Genomic DNA, 21954 nt, shown 5'->3' with positions numbered 1-21954 from the left:
TTAGTGAAATCTTGAATTTATTTGTCACTTACTAACTGTCTTGTGCATTTTTCCTGACTCCAAGAGCAGTGTGGACGGTTTTTTCATTTTTAATTCATTTATTTCTTGCTTTAAAAATAATTTTCTGTTGATTTTTCTTGAGTTTAAATTAATTTTGAATTTTTTTATTTTGACTTTGACAGAAAACTCGATGATATTTTTTCATTAGCATTTTCGCTGTCGACTTTAGAGACTTGAACATTTTTTTCGTTTCGCATCAGCAGCGTACTAAGCTTTAACAAAAAGTAGTGAATGTAGTACTAAATTTTTTATTTATTTTTGGTTTTGAAAAATATTTAATTTTTCCTACTGTTGATATTAAAACGAACAAACATTCCTGTCATGTTCTCGAAAAAAAACGTAGCAATTAAATCAAACAAACCTAGTGAAAGTGACATTTCTCATATGAAATGAAATCTTTTGCTGGAAAGAAAAATCAAAACACGTCTCCGTATTTCTAATTTCTAGAAAAACTGAAAAACTTTAAACAACAAAAGTTTTAACAAATAAAACCCAAGTGAATAACTTTCACCTGCATCAACAAGATGACAAAAGATGAATCAACTCCAGCTAAAACAGCTGAGCAAGTAAAAACTCGAGGACCTCGAGATCGTCATCAGAAAAAAGATAAACCAAAACCTCTAACAAAGGTAATAAAAAAACAATTTCTAGGTTTCTCGCCCTTTTTCAGGTCACAGACACTCCTTGAATACAAAAACAAATTTGTTTGTAGGTCATTATTCGACGCCTTCCACCAACAATGACCGAAGAAGAGTTTCTCAAACAAATTGATCCTCTTCCCGAACATGACAATTATTACTACGCTGCAGCAGATTGGTCTTTAGGTTTCGATGCAACTTGCCGGGCATATATCACTTTTAAAAATCATGAGGACATATTCCTCTTCCGAGATCGTTTCGATGGTTATGTTTTTGTTGACACAAAAGGCGAAGAATATCCTGCCATTGTTGAGTTCGCTCCTTTTCAAGGATTACCCAAAAATAAAGCTAGAAAAACTGATCCCAAAGTTGGAACAATTGAAAGTGAACAACATTATATTAACTTCCTTCAAAAACTCGAAGAAGATCGAGAAGCTTGCAAGAGTGAGTGTAAATTGGAATTCTCTTTGCAACCCAAGGACGACAAGAAGGTTACTTCCACTCCATTGCTTCAGTTTTTAATGAATAAAAAGATGGAACGTCGAGAAGAGCAAAAGAAACGAACCGAAGATAATCGACGTAAACGAGAAGAGGAGAAACAAAAACGAAGGAATAGAGTCTCCAAGGGAATTCCAACTGCCATCAAAGAAGAAGGTACTGCTAGAATACGAGTTTGTTTTATTCATTTTACTTTTAAATACTGTAATGTTTAATTTAATAATATTTTTTGATAATAATTTCAATTTAATATTTAAATATTTGTATTCACAAAAAATTTTCCTCACTTGATTTCGAACCATGAAACAATAAACATCGTTATAATATAATAGCTGCGTTCCTTTGGAGAATTTCTTTTCTGTTAAGTACTTAAAGCTGCTTTGAACTACTTTTTTAACAGAGTAATAGTAACTGAAGGCAACTTGAAGTACTAAGCAGAAGATAAGTGCACCCCTAAAGAACGCAGCTAATAAACAAATCAGACTTTCTTCCCGAAAATAATTTTATTTTTACTTCCATTATTGAAAACACAATTTTCAACTTAAATAATAATTTAAATGCACGAAAGTATTTTACAAAAGTTTTTTCCCTGTGACGTGCCCAGGGTTCCCAGGTTGAGGGGAAAATCACCATTTTTGCCGATTTTCTTAGACGAAAGGGATAAAATAGGGGACGGGGATAAAAAAGGGGAAAAAATATCTAAAAGGGGAAAAATTTAAACTTACAAAAACGTTAGACACAATCTTTGAACAATGGAATCAATTTAAATAAAACTTAATTTCGAAATAAACTGTCTTAATCCACGCTAAATGGATTTTTTAATTTGACAGCTCTACTAAAAACTAGGGTGCTCCCATTTTTTAATTCACTCCTCAAAATATTTCATTAAGGGAATCTGAACTTTTTAGGGTATATCAAACGAAATTTTCAGCCGCGGCAGTAAAAAAAATAAAAGTTAAAAAAAAATACTTACACATTTTTAAGACATCGTTGTTAAAAAAGCCTGCCTTAATCGGCATAAATACTCCATGATTTATAAAAATACATTAAATATAGAAAATAACATCCATTTTTTATTAAATTAGCATTGATATTTTAGATTTACCCTGTTTAAAAAAATATTTAAACACAAAAATTAAAAAAAAATAAATACTTGCATTTTTTTCTGGAAAAAAGGGGATTTTTTTTACGAAAAAGGGGAAAAATAAACGTTTTGGTGTTAAAAAAAGGGGATTTTTATTTTGAAAACCTGGGAACCCTGGACGTGCCTAACAAATGGATAAAATGCATTTAACACTTTTTATGAATTTTCTCAACTTAAAAGTGTATTTTTAATGCAAAATGCTGATGCTTTGTCATTTTTCTTGAGCATGAAGACCTTAACCTTGAATATCCGACAAATAAAGACCAAAATTTATAACATTTTTAAAACTACACTTTTGAGTTTTTTTTAGAGTTTTTTGTTCAATATTTTGTAAGTTTGAATCACATGAAAACTCTCAAAAAAAAAGTCTCGATAATATTGGTTTAAAAAGCTTTTCTTTCGGTCGGATATTTAAGATTATGTCTTCAGACTCAGGGAAAATGACAGAACATAATATTTTATATTCAAAACCAATATATTTTTCACTTTGTCCTTTTCGCATTGCACAATGCATTAACACTACGAATATTGCAATACCTTACATTTGTAATGCTTTGCAGCAAAACTTCCATAGTAAAAGTTATTTCTAAGTTATAGTTCTTTCATTTGATACCAATTTCATTGATGGCCGACGAACGTAAAAAATGCCCATTCTCCTTTAAAAAATCCAAATAGAACTCTTTTGTATAACATTTTTGTTAAAATTGCGTTAGTCTTGTACGAGATATTCAGAAACCAAAAAAATACTTCTATGGCAGGTACCGTCAATAACGGTACAAAAAATGTTTTTTTTTTCAAAAGTTGACTTACATAAGTGTAAACACAAAAATTTTAATCAAAATCGTTAGGACCGTTTTTGAAAAAAATTGTCTATTTCCGTTATATGACAGGTACCGTTAGTTTTGGTCCTAAAAAAAAGTTTCAATTTGTTCTCTTATCTAGGGAATCACTCAAAACTATTCACTACCAAATTTGAAAAAAGTCGCTCCAGTAGCTTAGGGGCCGGTTAAAGCGATCAGGAAAATGAATTTTCAAATAGAAATTTTGTGATGTTTTAATTCGATTTGAAACACAAATGCTATACCTACCAATCGATTATGAATGACTCAAAGAATTTTTTTTCGAAAAGAAAATTTATAATGGAACATTTTTTTTTTTGTTTAAATTGTATTTATTTGTTTTCCTGATGCAAATTCATTTTTCGTGGCAGCTGCAGCTGATTGACATTTGAAACAAAATTAAACAAATCCTTCTCCTGAAGTGTTTCAAATTTGTACTATTCCACTGCATACGAAAAATGTTTTCGTGTGTATTTCAATCAGGAAAAGAAAAGATCAGGTAGATTTTGTGTGTGTCAATTGACGTAAGTTTTCCTGATCGCTATAAACGAGCATCAGGAAAAAATATTCAATTCCATACTGTTTCATTTTTCCTGATGCATTTTCCTGATCGCTATAACCGGCGCCTTAGGCCGTAGATCGAGGTACACACAGATGGACAGACAGAATTATCGGACCCACTCTTTGGGCATTCTCCCTTATCGTCATGTCATGTAAAATTGTTATCTCGAGTTCGATTTTTTTTCCGAATCATAAACTTTCCCTAAATATATCGCAAGTTAAAAATCTTCGGGCCCTGACAAAATTTATTTTTTTTTATCAAAAAATGCAATAAACCAATTTATATTCTATAATAATTAACAACATTTAAAATAACTCCAAGGCTTGAAAGGAAGCCATTTAAATTCCAATAAAAAAAGAAAAGAAATTGCAATAATATGATCATTTTAGACAGATCTCCCTGATTTCAACTCTAATAAAATTTTAGAAGGTGCTATTTACAAACAAATTGAATTGTGTATTATCCCAAATACACAATTTAGTTTTAAAAAATATCACTCTACAGAGTATGCAATAATGCTCTTATAGAAATACGTTTTACGAGAATGTGTGCGCGTTAGATCTAAAAAAATCATTTGATTGTATGTTCTATGATGTGACGGTCTCATCTTTAAAATTACCTCATTAAATTTCCCAGTCAATATTATAAACTTTTTTATCAGCTTTTTATCAAACCGTTGTCTTAGAATCAAAATTGGCTCTAATTTTACAAATTTAGTGCAAGTCTATTCTGTTGTCCCGCAGAGTTCCTTTCTAAACCCTTTTCCCTACAACATTTTCTTTTGCGACTTCCCACCTTCGATAAGTGCTTCACGTAATAATTACTACGCTGCGCCGACTTCACAATATTATTTGCCTTTTATGAAAGACCCCATGAAGGCATTGAATTAATTAAATCTCACCTTAATCAAGCTTATTTTGATAAATGGGGCCATTTCATTAAACTTTCAAAAGTGCAAATTAATATGTCTCAGAAATGCTTCTCTTGAAGGTCGTTACCTAGAAGTAAGGAAGAGTAAACATTAATCTCTGCATACAAGGCAGCATTTAAAAAAATGTATTTCTAAATTTGAATTTTTTGATATAATAACAGGTACTTCCTCTAAGGAGACTCATCCCGAAGAGAAGAAGAATTCAAGGGCTAAACGCCGCGCAGAGAGAGATCAACGTCGTCGTGAGGAACATGAACAGCGTCGCCGGGAAAAGGAAAAGGAGCGAATAGCAGCTGAGAATGAACAAAAAACAGGGAAGCCGTCTGACCAACCGCCTGCCAAGGAGCCAGAAAAAACAGTTCCAATTGTCATTGCCAAGCCTCCTGAAGGAGAATCTAATAAACGTAAGGAAGTCAAGAAGTACAGTGAGAGGAGAGAGAGAAATCGTCATAAGAATTCCCAACAGAATCCAACATCCGTTTCTAATGAATCATCCACCAATCCAACAAGTTCAACTGTAAAACCAGTAAAGGAAGACAAAACTCAAGTGAAAGAGAACGATGCCATGATGAGCTTTATGAAGAACATCTCGAATGTTAAGGAATTTGTTCCAAAACATAAACAAGAAGCTGCAGCTGCAAAAGAGGAGGAAAAGGTAAAGGCCGAGGAGTTCAAAACTCCAGTAGATATGGAAGAGGTTAAGGAAAAACTCGAAAAGATGTCTTTGAATGACAAAGAAAAGATAGTTCAGAAAACTGTTTCCCTAGAAAAGGATGAGGAAACAGTTGAGCCAAAGTCTTCTGAGAGGACTGAACGTTCGCATCGTAATTCTAGTTCCAGCGGAGGTTATCCAAATGAAACCAAAAGCGAAGATCGAAAGGAACGGCGTATACGCAATAAGGTAAATCTAAATTTTTTTCATTAATGGTTTCCATTTTTATATCATTTTTTGTTTCAGGATCGTCCATCAATTATGATTTATCAACCTGGCAAATCTAGACTTCGTTCAGCTGAAGATGGTCAACCAATTTTAGATACAAAAAGTAATCCAACTTCAGATACTGAGAGTTTGAAAAAAGAAGAACGATCCAATACTGTTCGTAAAGTAAGTCGTTATTCGGAGAGACGTTCTGGGAGAGCTAGAGATGGTAAACGAAGGAGCAGTGAAGATATCACAGCGACAACAAAAACAGTCCAAGTTACAGGAATAAATGATATAAAAAAGGACACTGAAGCAAAACCGATTGAGGAGAAAAAAATTGAGGAGAAAATTGTTGAGAAGGAAACTGAATGAATTTGAAAATTACACTTTTTTTTTATGAATTCTTCAAATAAAATTTGAATTTATATCGTTAAGGCATTTTGAGAAAATTAAGATTTTTCATCTAGAAAGATGGGTCCATTCGCAAACACATGAAGTTAGTTGAGGTTGTTTTCTTTTGTACGCTGCCATAGATGTGGACTCCTAGTTTTTAAATTTTTACTCTGGGTTGGATACGAAAACTCAAATTCTATTAGATTTATAGATTACTACACATTACGAGGATAACTGTTTTTTTAAAACATCAATTCTAGATTCAAGAGTGCTACCAAAGACGACTTTAAAATCGAACAATGGAGCCTTAAGGGTCTAAGTGTGTCTAGTACTTTGCCCGAGAACCACTTAAACCTAACCTATATCGATTTTATATTCATACACATTAGGCTTCATATGCCTTTGGCGTTTAGCAGTTTGAAATATTATTCTTATTATATTCTCAGCATTCTGCGGATCTCTTGTCGTATTTCCATTTTTATAACGGCAGTCTTTTCTTGATCTTTCTCTTATCACAATTTCAAACAATGATTTAGGGCCCCATTATGACAGCATTGAGAGCTTTTCTGATCGGTATACTACGATGAGTGTTTCCCAAATCGTTCGACTCGCGATCCATAAAAGAGCCCTTAATCTTCCTTGCGCTCTCTTCACCACACTACACTTCCTGCTTAAGATCTATCCAAGTTGTATTATTTTTAAAAGATTTCAGCTGCTTTATCTTTATTAGAAAAAAAAAAAATCTGGTTTTTACAGCAAGTAAGAATTTCTTGGGATCCAAGGCTGAATTCATTAACGCATCAAAAATATTTATATATGCTTTGTAGGTAAGGTAGTGTTTTCTTTCCATACAAAAAGTTGTGATGCAAAAGCAGTAATGCGTTTGTGAATTGAAGAGCTTCTTATTGGCCTATTCTCCGAATACTTCATATGAACCCATATCAGGTATTCAGTAATTTTTTGAGTCCCGATAGTTTACTCGAACAGTATGTCTTCTGCCCATCGAAACAATGATCTATGAAACGAGGATTACATTTCTTATGCCATCGCCCTCTCAGTACTTAATTCCATGTCATAAATTGGTGCACTGAAGTCCCTATCCAGATTGTCCAACGATTGTTCAGTTCTATATTATCTGTATAAAATTCCATCATTTTGTATATTCGTTATACAACAATGCTAGTTTCCAAATGTGCATTGCTATAAATTACTCCCTAAGGGAAATAGCCCCTTGAACGACCAAATTGTTTATGACAAAAGGTTTTAAGTTGCATAATTTTTTAAGTGCATAATTTCGAAGTAGCCTTTATAAAATATGCACCAAGATAGTTCAACCTAAGTGAAATGTAGTCTCAACTTTTGGGAATTCTTTCAAGCACTTCTTAGCAAATATCCTACAACACTTCCAGATATAGATCTTCTGTTGAATCGAGTTTTGCGAACGTAGTGGTAAAGTTACATTTTACTAGTTGCTGTCAGTCCATCCGCCAGGTAGGAACAAGAGTTACAACTATGTAGCTGGCACCGTCTGATTTAGTGGCCGTTGAGGCAACCTGGCTCCCAAAAAGTCTAAAATAACATTAAACGAATGTTTATGGCGGTTAAAATAAAATTTTCACAAAAAATTTTGTCTGAGGATTACTAAAACAGACATAATCAACGTCTTGCTAATACGCTTTTCACGGTCCTTGTTAAATTTTTCATAAAAATCCCTGTTATCCGCTTAAAGCGAATTCTAATTTGTTGTAAACGAATATTAGAAGCTGCTCTTTATGTGCTACTGATTGCCTACTCACCTCCTTTCATCCTCCTTACGTGAATACCATTAACAGTTATCGTTCCGGAACTAAAAAGAAGCCAACAAATAAATTCAAAACAAAAACACAAAAATCTTATATATTTTAAACATTTATTTGACCTAAAAACTATTTAGCTTCGCATCCCATTCTTATTCTACCCTAACAACATTATTCTCAATTTTCAAATTACACTTCTTAACATGTTTGGCAAATTTCTTATCAAACTTCATCTGTTGCTTTTCATTAAATGCCGTCCATTCCCGCTTTGTGAGATACATCTTTTGTATCTTCCTCTTCAATTTGTCCAACTTCATGCTATTACCATACTTCTTTATGGTAAATAGAATCACCAAAGACCATTGGAATTCATCGGGTGTAGTTGTGCTGATGGTGGGTTCTTGTTCAGCATTTGCTTCTGCTTGTTTAGCAACTGAATCGCTTGATGATGAACTCTTTTTGCTCTTTTTCTTACTGGGTTCAACTGTGGCACCAACTTGATCCTTCTCAACTTCTTTCTTTACCATTTGCAAGATTTCCGCTTCTTCATCTTGTTCAATAGTGTTTTGAATCTCTTTGTCAATTTTACGTTTCTTTGATTTCGACTTTTTCACCTTCATGGTTTCCACTTCATCGCCAATTGACTTTTCTTTTGGCTCCGGTTTTGGTGGAGCTCTCTCAATAACAACTGGTGAAATCACAGGTTTCGGAAGTTCTTTCTTTGCTGCTGCAACTTGAGCCGCTTTTTCGGCTTTCATCTTTTCCAATTCTTTATCAAGAATTGCCCAAACTTCTTCGATATGATCCATGCGCAATCGCATACAATTTGCTGCGAAATTAATAAATTTTACCTTCTTACGTGGAACATTATCGACACTTTGGAGTTTCTGGAATGTCGACCGCGTTTGTCCACTCAAATTGTATTCTTTTGTGTCGAGAATTGAGCGGATAATTTCCATCCAGTTGTCTTGTTTCTTTTGTCCAGAATTTTTAGATTCTTTTGGGACATAATCTTTGCCGGAATATTTTTCAGCTTCGCTGATGCATTTGATATGTGCCACATAATCTTCGCCGTGAAAATCCTTTTGACAATCCATACAGGAGACGTTTTTTGGTGCTCCACGACACTTGAAGTTGTAGTGTTTTTCGACAGAGGGTTTTTTGACGGATTCACCGCAATGGTTACAGGTGAAGAATACCATTTTTTTTTTGTGTGTAGAGAAGTTTTGTTTTTTTTTTTTTTGAAAAAAAAAAGAGAATTTTTGTGTATTCTTTAGGATGAAATATATGAGAATGTGGAAATATTTTTTCCTTCGCGCAGCGCACGTGTTGTATACAAACTTTTCAACCTACTGTGCAGTTTTTGACGTTTGTAATCAAATGACAGTTTGGTATTTAATAATAGAGGGCGAAAAATCGTTTAAGAGATTATTCAATTTTGTGTTGGTTCACAATAGAATAAGAATTAAAACAATTTTTTTATTTAAAATAATATATTAGATTGTATATATTTTTTTGAATATAGTTTTTTCATAAATTATTATGGTTGATTTAGAACAATACGTTAAGTTAAGTATGCATTTACTTAAAAGCCTGTTTTCAATGCAGCAGAAATGAGATAATTTTGAAAATTTGTTTAGTTTAATTTTCAAATACAATTTTTATTATACGATTTTGACATTCGAAATCAGATAATTATCGAAATTATATAATTTGGCTATAATGCCAGTTGCACAGATATTTAACCGTGGTTCAGTGTTTTAAAACTGAGGTTTAGCACTGGTTGAAGGTCCTATAAATGTTAAAATAGCCAAATCCATGCCTGAATCTGAGTTAACAACAGAAAATACGCCAAAACTGGCAAGTTAAATTTCTGAACCTAGTATGAACCAAGTTTGTACAACTGGGTCCTTATTAACTTTAACAGTTAAATTGTGATTAAACACTGGTTCAAGCATGTACTATTTTACAGCCCTATATTCTGCCACAAAAACTTCACAAGGTGATCATAAATCGATTTTGTGAGGATTTATTTTTCACAAACTTCTTACTAGCAAAAATCCAACTTGTGAGATATGACCTCCTTCAGAGCAGATCACAAATTCGAAAGTTTTGTGATACGAAAACCTCACAAAATGAAATTCAGCTTACCTTGTGAGTTTCTTGTAACTTGTGAGGTTTGCCAGAATAGGGCTCTTAAAGTGTATAAAGTCACAGTCCCTACAGCAGAGCCCTTAGACCACTTTAGTCATGATGCGGCGTATTGTGCAAATAAAATCGACTCTATAAAGCTTAATAGGTGGTAATGTAACTCCTGTAAAGCTTTATAGAAGGGACTTTGTTTGTTGGGAAGTTAGGGATTATAGGCTGTCCCACATCAACGATGACTGACAATAACCGTTTTTTATTATCCCACATGATCCATATAGATCATTAATTAACACTTATTACAACAACTACATGAGATCTTGCTTCCTCACAATCATCAATCGTGATCTTGCTTTTCATCAGGATCTCATGTAGTTGTTGTAATACGTGTTAATTAATGATCTAAATGGTTCAAGTGGGATAATAAAAAACGGCTAGTAAAAAAACACGACCGAAAGCGCTGTTGTACGAAAAAAATTTCAAACCGTTGATCTACAAGTGGGGAAAATTTTCATGCGAAAAAGTTGTTTGCTGAATTTAATTCAAAAGAACGTTTTTTTAGTGTGGAAAAGCCTATATTTTTAAAGGAATTACCATGCCGGAAAGGTATATTTGGTTGCAGTATGGGCAATTGTATGAAAAAGTTCCACACCGATTTGGATTTTTTTTGGATGACAAGCGTTTTCATTCGATGAAATCCTTCCTGTTGAGGTGACAGCCTTAAAATCTCATACAACTATTGTGAATAATTTTAAATAACATCCATGACTAAAAATAACAAAATGTCAAATGTCAAAACTCAAATTTGTACCGTTATAACTTTGTTTGTGTAATTGATTTTTTTTAAACAAAGCAACAAAGGCAATTTTTTGTGTACATTTATTTATTTTATTTGTAAAAAAATATTTTTTTATTAATTATTTTATTCATCACATCATATAAAAGGTAAGTCTTTTTTATTTTAATAATTTTCCATTGAATTTTCAAACAATTTTGCCAAATCTTCACGACTCTGTTCTCTCGGAGCCAATTTTGTTATTCTGTCTTGTGGCAATGTTCCCTCAACCAATGCATCGATATCTTCCTTCTTAAATCCCAATCCATTTAATCCATTTTCAATCTCAGCTTTTTGCATAAACCCACGCACCACATCGGCGAGTATTTTCCCGGCATCAGCTAATTTTGCATTCGACACATCTGCTCCTAAAATTTGAGCAGCTTCCAAGTGTCTCTCTGGACATGCTGGAGCTGTGAATTCAAACACTGCAGGTGCAGTTATAACAACCGATAGTCCATGTGGAATAATTGGATGGTCTTTGTTATAACCTTCCGGTATGAATGTTCGTACATTTCCCGAAATGGGATACGAAAGTCCATGACAAAGATGAACTCCAGCATTTCCGAAACCAACACCTGCCATTGTCGATGCCAAATGCATCTCAGATCTAGCTTTTATATTATCTGGTTGATAGATGGCATTTATAAAGTTTTTTCGAATTACTTGCAATGCAAATCTGGCCCAAACATCAGAAATAGGATTTCGTCCTTGATATGGTGGACGCAAGTTGGGACTTTCTGGGGCTGGGCCACGTTCAGTGTATTCGATAGCTGTAAAACTCTCTAAAGCATGACAAAATACATCAAATCCTGAGTATGCTGTTACTCTTTCTGGCTGTGAGAGAGTATGGAGGGGATCGATTAGACCTGCAATTAAATTTGAAACATTTGAATTTAAAATATTAGATACATTTAACAATAAAACAACTCTCGATCAAAATGTCGCAACTAAAAATCTATCACTTTTCTAACATAACGAACGATTCAAAATGTTGCTCTATTAATCGAAATGAATATGTGGAGGCTGTTCGTTAGCTCTTACACGATCCAAAATTTCTTCGGCAGACACATTTTGTCTGCGGTCTTAAATTTAGAATTATGTTCCGAAGGAACTTATCTAGCAAATTTATATTTCCTGTAAAAGTTCTTTCTAATTCTCCGATTTTCAAACGGTTCAACGCGCCAAACACCCAGGAGGCGTAGTAACCACCCATTTTCTCTGAATGAACATGAAACATTATGGAGCTTTTTTGATAGAATCTTGGATAGAATCTCAGAGCTGGTAGTTTATACAGATATTCCAGATTTTCTACTCAGTGGTCGTGGTAACAGCTATTTTGAAATAACTACGTGCAATACTTTTAGGTACCTTATCGTAAAACCATGAAATTTAACAAGTAAACAACTGACTTAAAAGTAGGGTTGTAAAATAATGCAATCTTTTGTGAATGCAGTCTTTGTAATTTAGTTACAAAATTCCAAAAAAAGATTGCATCCATTGACTTAGACTTCAAATTTTGCAATCACCAATCATTTTTCGTAAAATGATTGCACTCTTTTTTTTACCAATCAATTGACTGCATTCAAATGATTGCAGTCTTTTGGGATTTGCAGTCTTTGCATTCTTTTTGCAATCTTTCCATTCCTTGGCAGTCTTTTGCATTCTTTTGCATTCTTTTAAATTCTTTTGCATTCTTTTGAATTCTTTTGCATTCTTTTGCAACACCCACACCAAACGTATTGATATCACAAAATTTTTAACATTTTTTAGTTCAAGGATGAATTTGATAGCTTTAAGAATTAAGTTCAACTATAGTATCATTGTCTGTGCAGGAGTAATAGTACAGTCAAATAAAGTGAAAAAGGGGTAAACCTCGGAATGCATGCTAATAATAATAATTTTTGTTGCTTAATATTTTCGTTTTGGCATTCTATAACTTACCTCAAAAGTCTAGAAAAATCTCATGCCCGCAGGTCGTGATTTTCAAGGCCAAACCGCGAAATTAAGATTTTCGAAATAAGCAATAATAGACAATGTGCTTGTTTTTGTAGTGTTTTTTTTTGTAAGAGATATATTAACATTAACTCATGTTTCCAAAGTCTAAAGCCTAAACTTCTACTTTCTAAATATTCTTTTAAAATTATAATATTCTTCATCTGCAGTTAAGCTTTGAAGGTAATTTCCAATTTGGAAATCTTGAATTCTTATATCATCTGTTTAAGCAAATTGCTGAGTCGTTTTAAATTAGCTCTGTGTTTGGTGCCATTTCTTAGGCACTTTTCGTTTTTCTTTTACTACTAAAACCTACAAAAAGATTGCATTGAATGCAAGCTAAGTCTCTCCGATTTATTCTTTTTCTTCAGATTTATTCTTTTCAAACTCAATATACGCATAGTTCAGCAGACATACATTTGGAACAGCTTGATTTCACCGTGGTTATGATTATACTGATCTAAATTTAGAAAATACTATTTCCTATTGATTTGAAAATTATCCCAGACTAAACTTTCTTTGCTTGGAGTATACTTTCTAAGTCAAATGGCAGTTAAATTGTCTTTCTACAATTCTTTTTCTAGACCTCTAAATCTAAGTGCGCCGGTTTTACTTATTTCATTGAAAGAAAAACTTTGACTTACCCAATTGTGGTTTAAGTAGTTTGCTTGATATGCCTGTCTTTGCATGCAGTTTCTTATAATCGAAAATTGCAACTCCCGTAGTTTCCGAACCAGTTCCTGATGTTGTAGGTACTGCGATCATTGGTTTCAGCTTCATTGAAATCTTAAACAAAAGAAAAATATACACATAATAGTCACACACAAAATTATTTCTTTTCCCGAACCTCTTTCCCTTGTCCAATAGGTTTGTTAACATAATCCAAAAACTCTGCTTCAGGATCATTGGCAAATAAATTTGCTGCCTTGCAAGTATCAATAGCTGAACCACCCCCAATCGCAACGAACGCATCAAAATTACGACTTCTGGCAAATGTGGCTGCATGCCAAAGACTTGCATCGGTTGGCTCCACCCTTGTCTGATCGTAAACTTCAAATTTCAATCCATTTGCTGTCAGCGAGTCAAATGCACTTTGAACACTTTGAAGTTTTATTACATTCGGATCAGTAACAATGCAAATATTTTTCGACCCCAAATTCTTTAAGTCTGCTCCCAATTCATTTGTGACACCAGGTCCAAAGCGCACAGTTGAAGAAGACATCTAAATTAAATTTTCTTATCTTCACTGAAAGTCTGAAGGTCGATAAAGAAAATTAAAATAAACAAACCTCAAATGCATATTCCTTTTTTCTTGGTAAAATAGTTGATCCATAATTATGGGAATGTGCTGGACATTTACAGCTAAAATGTTTGAAAAGTTGTTAACTAATTAAAGATTGGGTTTTTATTACTTTTTATTTACTTACGAATTGCCAACAATAGTTGACATTAAATTGAGAACATTCTTGCGCGATTGCATTGTGTTGACTTTCTACTTGTTGATCTGGAACTTGACTGACTTGAATAGACAGATAATACATATTTCAACCATAAACAAGAATATTTTTAGAAACATTTCTGAAGTGAAATGTCATTTTTGTTATCAGCTGTTTCAAGAGAACTCTCTTCATCAACAAAACAAAAAACTTCTCTTTCTAGATTTTTAATTTGGGAAAAGATGTGCGATTCAGATGCAAACGAAACTGGTTCCTATACCACTTATGATCCAGAATTTAATGAAATTTGGGAAGACATGGCTGAGACTTTAAAATGTAAGGAACAAGACGAACAATTACAAACGCTTTTCAATAACCAAATGCATATAACTTCTATTAAAGAAAGAGACAAGTAATCGAAGTTGTTTAAATTATTATTCCAATTTTTTTAATGTAAATTTAATGTTTTGTGGCGAGCAAATGGTTCTTTACAAACCACCGATATTGTCATTACCGATATTGTCGTGGTCATTTTGTTTTGGAACTTTTTCATGTTCGCTTTAAAATTATTATTAATATTGTGATTTGATTAAGTTTTAGTATTTTTAAATAATTTTAAACAATATCCAAGATATTTTATTTATTTATATTTTTTACGTTTTAAGTTTTTTTTTGTAAATATTTTTTAAAAATCATTTTGTAAATATTTTTTATTATCAGTTTTTTTTGTTAATTTTAAATGTTTTGTTGAACGAAAAAAAAAATATAGTAGATTTTAGTACAAACCCGGTTTTTTTTTATCACAAAAATTCATTTCAGCACAAATGCGAAGGGGATTGAAAAGCAAGACACAAAAATGTATATTTTATAAGTTTTGCTTTCGTAGTTTTGATTTTATGGAGTTCCGAATTTCGCAAAGTTTGACCCCAAAAAGAAGCATTTTAACCGAGAAATAATCACTTTTCCGAAAACATAGCATTTTTTTTAAGGTCCCAATTATAACGAATGTCTAGAGGATTGGATAGTACAAAAATGTATATTTAAAAGTTTTGGAAGCCTAGTTTTAATTTTATTGGGTTTGGTATTTTGAAAAGTTTGACCCAAAAAAAAACGCATATTAACTGGGTACATTTTTAGTAGTATTGATTAAATCGGAACTTAACATCAAGATTACAGGGTCCTATATTCTAACATGTTCATGAAACTGAATCTATATAAGAATATTTTGCAATGTGATTGCGTCTAGCCTGGTCAAAAATGCATTGATAAAGACAATATTAAGTTTTTTTATGGGAGACACTGAGCAAGACTCCAAAAAAAAGTTGAAAAGTTTCTGAGCGATATCTTGTGATCAAGTGTAACAAAAGTTTTGAAATAGTCGAGGTGTATCAAGAATGAGATTTTATCGGCATTCAAAAATTTCCTGACATTCTGAACAATATTATGCAATATGCATTGATCGAAAACCAAACTGTTTAGGTGATAGCAGATTTTTAGATTTAAAGAATAGAACAATCTATACTGCATTAATTTCTCAACAACTTAAGATAAGAACGGTAAGATATTGGTCTATATTCTGTTTTGTTATAGTTTTTGGGTACCGGAATGATTTTTGAATTATTTCTCACTTTTGGTGAAAATTGTATCTATGGTGTGGGTAACAATGGTAAGATAATTGGTATAATTGCTATCAAACATTTAGGATGCAAATTAGCAAACCCTACCACGTTTGATTTTATTCCTAATAGGCTATCTGTATTGTCCTCTTGTGTAATTAAGAGCACTTTGAAGAAAGGGTGGTTCGTTTACATGAGAAACAATTGCTCTTTTGAGGGGTAAGGGTTGTGGTATAGATGATGTGAACTTTTGACTCAATTCATTGCAGTCAATTTCCTCATCGTTTTGTTTTTGATTACCGATTCCTAAGCTACGAAGATTTTTTCAGAGTTTCGGGCCAGACTTTGAGAGATTTTTATGATTGGGGTATGGTATAATCTTGTTTTCGCTGCTAGAGATAAACTCACGCACTTGTTTCACAATTAGCGTAATTATTGGCGATCTTCGGCTAGATTTCCATTTGTTAAAGATACGGTTTCTCTGAATTATGCTCTGAATTATCTCTAAACCAAGGGTAATCCCTATCCTTCTTGTTTTGAGTCGAACATGAACATGAAATAATCTAAGGCTGAATTCACAAACGCATCAATGCTTTTGCATCACAACTTTTTATATAGAAAGAAAACACTAACTTACCTACAAAGCATCACGTTTGCTTTTGATGTAAATTTTTGAGGTGTTAATGAACTCAGCCTTACATCATGATTTTGAATGATACATGATTTTAGATAAAAACAAATTGTTCGTCTGGAGATTCAAAAAAATACACATGCTGCCAATCAATAGCTCTAATGTCGGACTCTAGCGAGACTGCGTATTCGTCGTTTTTCCTAAAACAGCATATTTTTTTAGGTCCCGAGTGTATTCAATACAAATGGTTCTTTACAAACCACCGATATTGTCATCACCGATATTGTCATGGTCATTTTGTTTTTGAACTTTTTCATGTTCGCTTTATTCAGAATTAAAACACATTTATATAGGTGTATATTGGAAGCCAAATATTTTTTATTTATTTCAATAAAAATTAAAATAATATTTTATAAAAAAAAAACTGTTTTTGAAAACATATTGAATCTTTTAACATGGTAAATTCAAATTATGTTTTTAATTTAAATATTTTTGAAATATGCGTGGTTTAATTCTGTATCATGTTACTTTTGGCCCTTTCTAGTTCAATACTCTTCAATTTATTTTTACTCTTTTTCATATTTCCAAAAAAAGAAAAAAAAAATAACAAATATTTCATAAATAGTTTTTTTTTGTTTTGTTTTATTTTATTTCTGTTTACACTAAACTTAAGGGCCATGGCACTTAACTAACTTGAATAGAACAGATAAAATTGAAAATTTTAAAAAACCGCCCGATTTTTGTTTCTTTTATTTATGTGTATCAAAATATTGTTGTTTTTTTTGTTTGTTTTTGTTTATTTATACCTATTTTATATAAAAATATATTTATAGTTTATGTTTATCCTTAAAACTAATTAAAAATTATAAATTTTCAACATATACGACGCCTGTGTTAGTTGATTTCTTTTTTATAAAATAATAATAAATCGGATACTTTTTTTTGCAATGTGTTTCTTTTTTTGGGAATGTTTATTTTGTATTAGTTTGAAAAAAAATTATTAATTTTCTTGTTAGTAAAATTAAGTACAAAGAAATTTAAACAAATAAATATAACTTTTTAACTTTGTTTTTTTATTTTTTATTATTTTCGTGTTTTTAGTTTTTTAAAACTGCCATAAATTTTGAAAAACAAAAAAATTCTTAAAATTATCATTAAATACACAAAAAAAATAAAAACACTTTATCATACAAGGTCTAAACTAAATGACAAAAAGCAAATAAAAAAAAAAAATTATTTCTTGTTGCGCTTAGAACATCTTCATTGCTTTTCTTTTACTTTTACTTTTTTTTTTTGTTATTTCAAGTTAAAAAGCTTAGACTTGATTAATAGGCGAATATTTATGTATCTTCGGTTGCTTGCATGGATTTGTTTTAATAATATCTTCCGAAAGTTTTTGGTAGACAATAGAATTCTTAGATGCAAGTAGAGCCATACGATAACGTTCTCCACGTTTCCTCATCATCAAAGAAACAAATTTGCCAATAGCCAACAAAAAGACTATCACACAAGTCACCATGATGAGTGCTGGAATGAAGTATGTGTAGCCATTGTAGTAAATGCGACCACGTTCAATGATAATTTCTTCCGAATCATCATCTTCGTTATCTTCATCATCTTCATCATTGTCTCCATCAAGAAGAAGTTTATCTAAAAATGAAAGGAAATTTAAAAATTGATTTCAAGAATGAAGAAAATACTTGAACTTACTCAACAAGAACTTGTCCTTGGTCTCCCTCGATAAATCAACTTCCTTAGCATTGAATCCAAGATCATGAACCGATGGTTTAGTTGATTCAGTTTCATCTTCTTTGTCTTCCTCATCATCATCGTATGTATCTTCTTCATCATTATCTTCTTCAGTATCTTCATCGGCACTTGTATCTTCAGCCAAATCATCTTGCAATTTCTTTTCTTCTTCCATCTTCTTATCTTGTTGCATCTTGATGATTTCCTTCAATTTCCTTTCCTCTTCTTCAGCCTTCTTTGCGTTCTCAATCAGCTGTTGTTCTTCCCGTTGCTCTTGTTTGTAGAATAATTTCTGCATATCAATATCATCACCCTTAAGGATATCCTTCTTGATTTCCTCCATTGTTTGCTCTTTAGGCTTGAAGGCATCACTACTGTGTTTGCAAACTTCTTGAGCCAATTCATCCCAACCTGTTGGTCGAACATTCTCAGTAAATGTGGTAGCATCCAAATTGGCCATAGTTGGAACCTTAACAGGAAGGATATTCTTCATTGTTGCATAAACAATCATTCCCTTAAGTTCTTCATTACATTTTAGAGGATTGTGACTGATATCGAGGGTACGCAAGTTCTTGAAAGGTTTAATATCTTCAGTTGAGATCTTTCTAATTTGATTAGCTGAAGCATTGAAGGACCTTAAAGTTTCAAAGAATTTATATTGATGACTCATTCCATTGCTATTGTCATTTAGCAAGAAATGCAAATCACATTCACTGACATCGAGCTCCTTAAGCTTGGTGAATGGCATAAAGAGGCGAGTTGGAAGTTTTCTAATTGGATTACCAGCCAAATTCAATTTGGACATATCATTATTATTCATGAAGATCAAATCATCTAATTTATCAATTAAATTATTACTCAAATCAAGTTCGACTAATTTATTCAAAGCAGCAAATGCATCTCGTCCAAGATTGTTGATGTTATTCCATGCAAGTCTTAAAGTTACCAAATTTGGCATAGTTGCAAATGTCTTGTGTCCCAAAGCACCAATGGCACAATTTGATACATCCAACATACGAATATTGAAGAATTTATTGAAACTCTGGAAACCATCAGTTGGCAATTGACTCAAACGAGGATTATCATTCAAACGAATATCATCCAATTCAGAATTCTTATAGAACAACAATGATGAAACTTGATCCAATTCATTGATGGACAAATCAATATGACGAAGATTCTTAAGCTGCAAGAAAGAATCAGGCTGAATTTTTGTGATTCCATTGCCCTTAAGATTAAGATTGGTAAGTTGGGTCATTTTGTCGAACATGCCATGATGAATTTGTTTAATTGAACAATAACTCAAATCCAATTGTTGTAGCTCACTAGCACCAAAATTCAAATCGCTAGAGATTTCATTATATTTCAAATGAAGAATACCAAGGGCGGTGCGGTTGAAGACACCCCTGGGGAGTACTTTGAGGGCATTGTATGAAAGATCAAGTTCTTCGATGGTTTCGACGGTGTCGAAAATGCCTTCTGGAAGTTCCTTCAGTTCGTTTCTGGCCAAGTTGATGTATACAATTTTGGAAAGTTCACTGAAAGCATGTGGTTTCAATTCCATAAGGTTGTTGCGGGAAAGATCTAAATCTTCAATACTTTCGGACTGGAAAAGAAAGTTGTTTCAAAATAAATTTCTCAAGAAATGTATGTAAATTAGACAAACCTTCAATAAATAGTGGACATTAGACATGACACTAAGATCATTTCCAGAAATGGTCATAATACGAAGCTTCTTATTCTCAACAAAGGTGTTTGGATTGATGATTGTCAGACCGACATTGGTCAAGTTGACTGAATACAAATCGTCTAATCCATGGAAAGCATTCTCGTGCATGTATTCAATGGTACAGTTGGAGATCTTGATCGATGAGATATACTTCAAACCGATTTTAACGAAGAATTCTGGTCCAAGGAGAATTGGATATTTGGGACCAACATCAGCAACAATTAAATCAGTAATTCCTGGACCGAATTTTTGTTTATCCAAATCAAGTCTGAAATTAATTAAAGTTCGTTAAGATTCTTATAGAAAGGAGAAGTCTTGAGATGGTTATACCTGCTGCAAGTGGCAAAAACGTAGCTATTGATGTTTCTAGCGCAAACACAATCCCTTGGGCATGGTACATTTTCATTACTGAAATTGAGTTCTTCTTCGTCGCTAATATCATCATCATCATCATCATCTTCGTCATCATATTCTTTGTCATCTTCGTCAGCTAAATCTTCATTATCATTATCGTTATCGTCTTCGTCGTCAGTTTCTCCATCATCAAGAGATTGTTCAGTGTTTAGTTTCATTGTTATCTAAAAATTTATTTAATGAATTCAAATTCAAAGAAGGAAAGTTAATAATAAGCTTATGTACCTTCTCTTCTCCCTTAATTGGCTTCAATTTTGGAATCTTTTCGGTTTTAACAACAGCTGATGGTGTGGCTGCAGTACTTGTTGTTGTTAGTTTTTTAATAATTTCTTCTTCATTAGCAATACTAGCTGTTGTTGATGTTTTATTTTCAGAATTTTCATCATAACTATAATCTTCATAATCATAGTAGTAATCATCATCATCCTTTTCTGTTGTATTTGATAGAACATCGTTTAGATGATCAACAGATTCAGGTAGCATTTTATTATACCTGAATAATTAACAATTGACGTCATATCAAAACCGGAAGGATAAATAAAAAAAAAAAAAAAAACATTTGAACTGTGTTTATTTATAATGTTATCGAAAAAAAATAAATACCTGGGATCTGATGCAAGTGGGATATTTTTACTCAAACCATCTTTTTCCGGTTTTGTGGGACGATTTGTTGTTGTCGCATTAATTGGTTTCTTAATTTTTAATGTGGAAAGTTTTTTGGCTTTGATGGGAACTTCTGAAGGTGTTTCAATGCGATTATCACCTTCTTGCAATGATTTGTGTGATGATGGTTCTTCTGTGGTTGTGGTTGCCATCAATGTTGTGGCTGATATCGCCACAACGAGTACTACCAGCCATAACTGGCGACTCATGTTTGTTCTGAAATTAAAGGAAACAAAAATAAGAGTTAAAAAATTGTTTACCAAAAAAGTAATATGCATAATTCTAGTTAAAATAAATAAAAAACATAACGCATTTGGTTGGCTTTGTAAATTAGCCAATGCAGGCGAAACGAATTAATAAAGAGCTTAAAGTGGTGCTTTGTTTCTTTGTTTTCTACTCGAAATGGATTTCTATAAGAGTTGGCTAAAGATTTTTGTATCTAATTTTTGTGCTCTATACAAAAATGTCTTCTTTGTCTTTTTTTTTTTAATCAAACAAAAATATCTGCCAAAACACTACTACACGGCTGTTCTGATTTCCGTTCGAATTCTATTTTCTCCCGTTTTCAGTTTTAGCTGTTCCGAATTCCGTATTCGAACACATTTTGTGTTTCAAAAAAAACGAACGGATTTACAATCCGACAAATTTTTGCCGTTTTCAATCCGGGTAGCAATTTGTTAGCGGAAAACAATATTCTCCAACAAAAAAGTCGAATTGAAATTAGAACAACCGTTTTCAATCCGTACGGATTCAATTTTCGTTTCCGTTTTCAAATTCGAACGAATACTACAACAGCCGTGATAGACTTGTTTTTGTGGTCCTCAGTATTTTACTTAATAAACATTTTATGCTGTAAACAACAACACATGATTACTTTTATTTAGTGTAAAAATAATTAATACATACTTTATTTTTAAAGAGTCAAAAGTGTTCACTAGTTCACTAAAAAAATAAT

General features: G+C 32.5%; 4 protein-coding genes across 4 annotated transcripts in view; 1 reads left to right on the top strand and 3 right to left on the bottom strand.

The window, feature by feature from the left end:
- The first annotated feature begins 429 nt into the window (after positions 1–429).
- On the top strand, positions 430–5980 carry LOC129906155 (regulator of nonsense transcripts 3B). Its single transcript, XM_055981811.1, has 4 exons — positions 430–689; positions 773–1352; positions 4834–5573; positions 5631–5980. The coding sequence occupies exons 1-4, from the start codon at positions 585–587 to the stop codon at positions 5964–5966; spliced, it is 1761 nt and encodes a 586-aa protein (XP_055837786.1). The 5' UTR covers positions 430–584; the 3' UTR covers positions 5967–5980.
- A 1897-nt stretch (positions 5981–7877) lies between these two features.
- On the bottom strand, positions 7878–9124 carry LOC129906856 (uncharacterized protein C16C10.8). Its single transcript, XM_055982808.1, has one exon. It carries the CDS (start codon positions 8983–8985, stop codon positions 7936–7938), a length of 1050 nt encoding a protein of 349 aa, XP_055838783.1. The 5' UTR covers positions 8986–9124; the 3' UTR covers positions 7878–7935.
- Positions 9125–10794: 1670 nt separating this feature from the next.
- LOC129906386 (probable hydroxyacid-oxoacid transhydrogenase, mitochondrial) lies at positions 10795–14317 on the bottom strand. Its single transcript, XM_055982134.1, has 5 exons — positions 14189–14317; positions 14051–14123; positions 13609–13983; positions 13406–13547; positions 10795–11635 (listed from the first exon to the last, which is right to left on the bottom strand). Exons 1-5 carry the CDS (start codon positions 14239–14241, stop codon positions 10893–10895), a joined length of 1386 nt encoding a protein of 461 aa, XP_055838109.1. The 5' UTR covers positions 14242–14317; the 3' UTR covers positions 10795–10892.
- A 2542-nt stretch (positions 14318–16859) lies between these two features.
- LOC129913033 (reticulocyte-binding protein homolog 2a) overlaps positions 16860–21954 on the bottom strand; it is a 44158-nt gene continuing 39063 nt past the window's right edge. Inside the window, exons 4-9 of the mRNA XM_055991380.1 lie at positions 20940–21215; positions 20562–20829; positions 20253–20500; positions 19860–20190; positions 18155–19799; positions 16860–18094 (exon numbers count right to left, since the gene is read on the bottom strand). Coding sequence (XP_055847355.1) covers positions 17760–18094; positions 18155–19799; positions 19860–20190; positions 20253–20500; positions 20562–20829; positions 20940–21208 — 3096 coding nt within the window. The 5' untranslated portion in view covers positions 21209–21215 and the 3' untranslated portion in view covers positions 16860–17759. The remainder of the gene's footprint in view (positions 18095–18154; positions 19800–19859; positions 20191–20252; positions 20501–20561; positions 20830–20939; positions 21216–21954) is intronic.

This window comes from Episyrphus balteatus, chromosome 1 (assembly GCF_945859705.1).
Source record: "Episyrphus balteatus chromosome 1, idEpiBalt1.1, whole genome shotgun sequence".
NCBI lineage: Eukaryota > Metazoa > Arthropoda > Insecta > Diptera > Syrphidae > Episyrphus > Episyrphus balteatus.
This window is presented reverse-complemented; position numbering and strand designations above follow the sequence as displayed.

Coding starts and splice junctions, on each gene's coding strand:
- LOC129906155 (XM_055981811.1), top strand. CDS start 585: ATGACAAAAGATGAATCAACTCCAGCTAAAACAGCTGAGCAAGTAAAA. Junction 1,353..4,833: donor AACTGCCATCAAAGAAGAAG/GTACTGCTAGAA, acceptor ATATAATAACAG/GTACTTCCTCTAAGGAGACT. Junction 5,574..5,630: donor AACGGCGTATACGCAATAAG/GTAAATCTAAAT, acceptor TTTTTGTTTCAG/GATCGTCCATCAATTATGAT.
- LOC129906856 (XM_055982808.1), bottom strand. CDS start 8,985: ATGGTATTCTTCACCTGTAACCATTGCGGTGAATCCGTCAAAAAACCC.
- LOC129906386 (XM_055982134.1), bottom strand. CDS start 14,241: ATGCAATCGCGCAAGAATGTTCTCAATTTAATGTCAACTATTGTTGGC. Junction 14,124..14,188: donor TCAACTATTGTTGGCAATTC/GTAAGTAAATAA, acceptor CAAACATTTTAG/CTGTAAATGTCCAGCACATT. Junction 13,984..14,050: donor AAAAGGAATATGCATTTGAG/GTTTGTTTATTT, acceptor AATTTAATTTAG/ATGTCTTCTTCAACTGTGCG.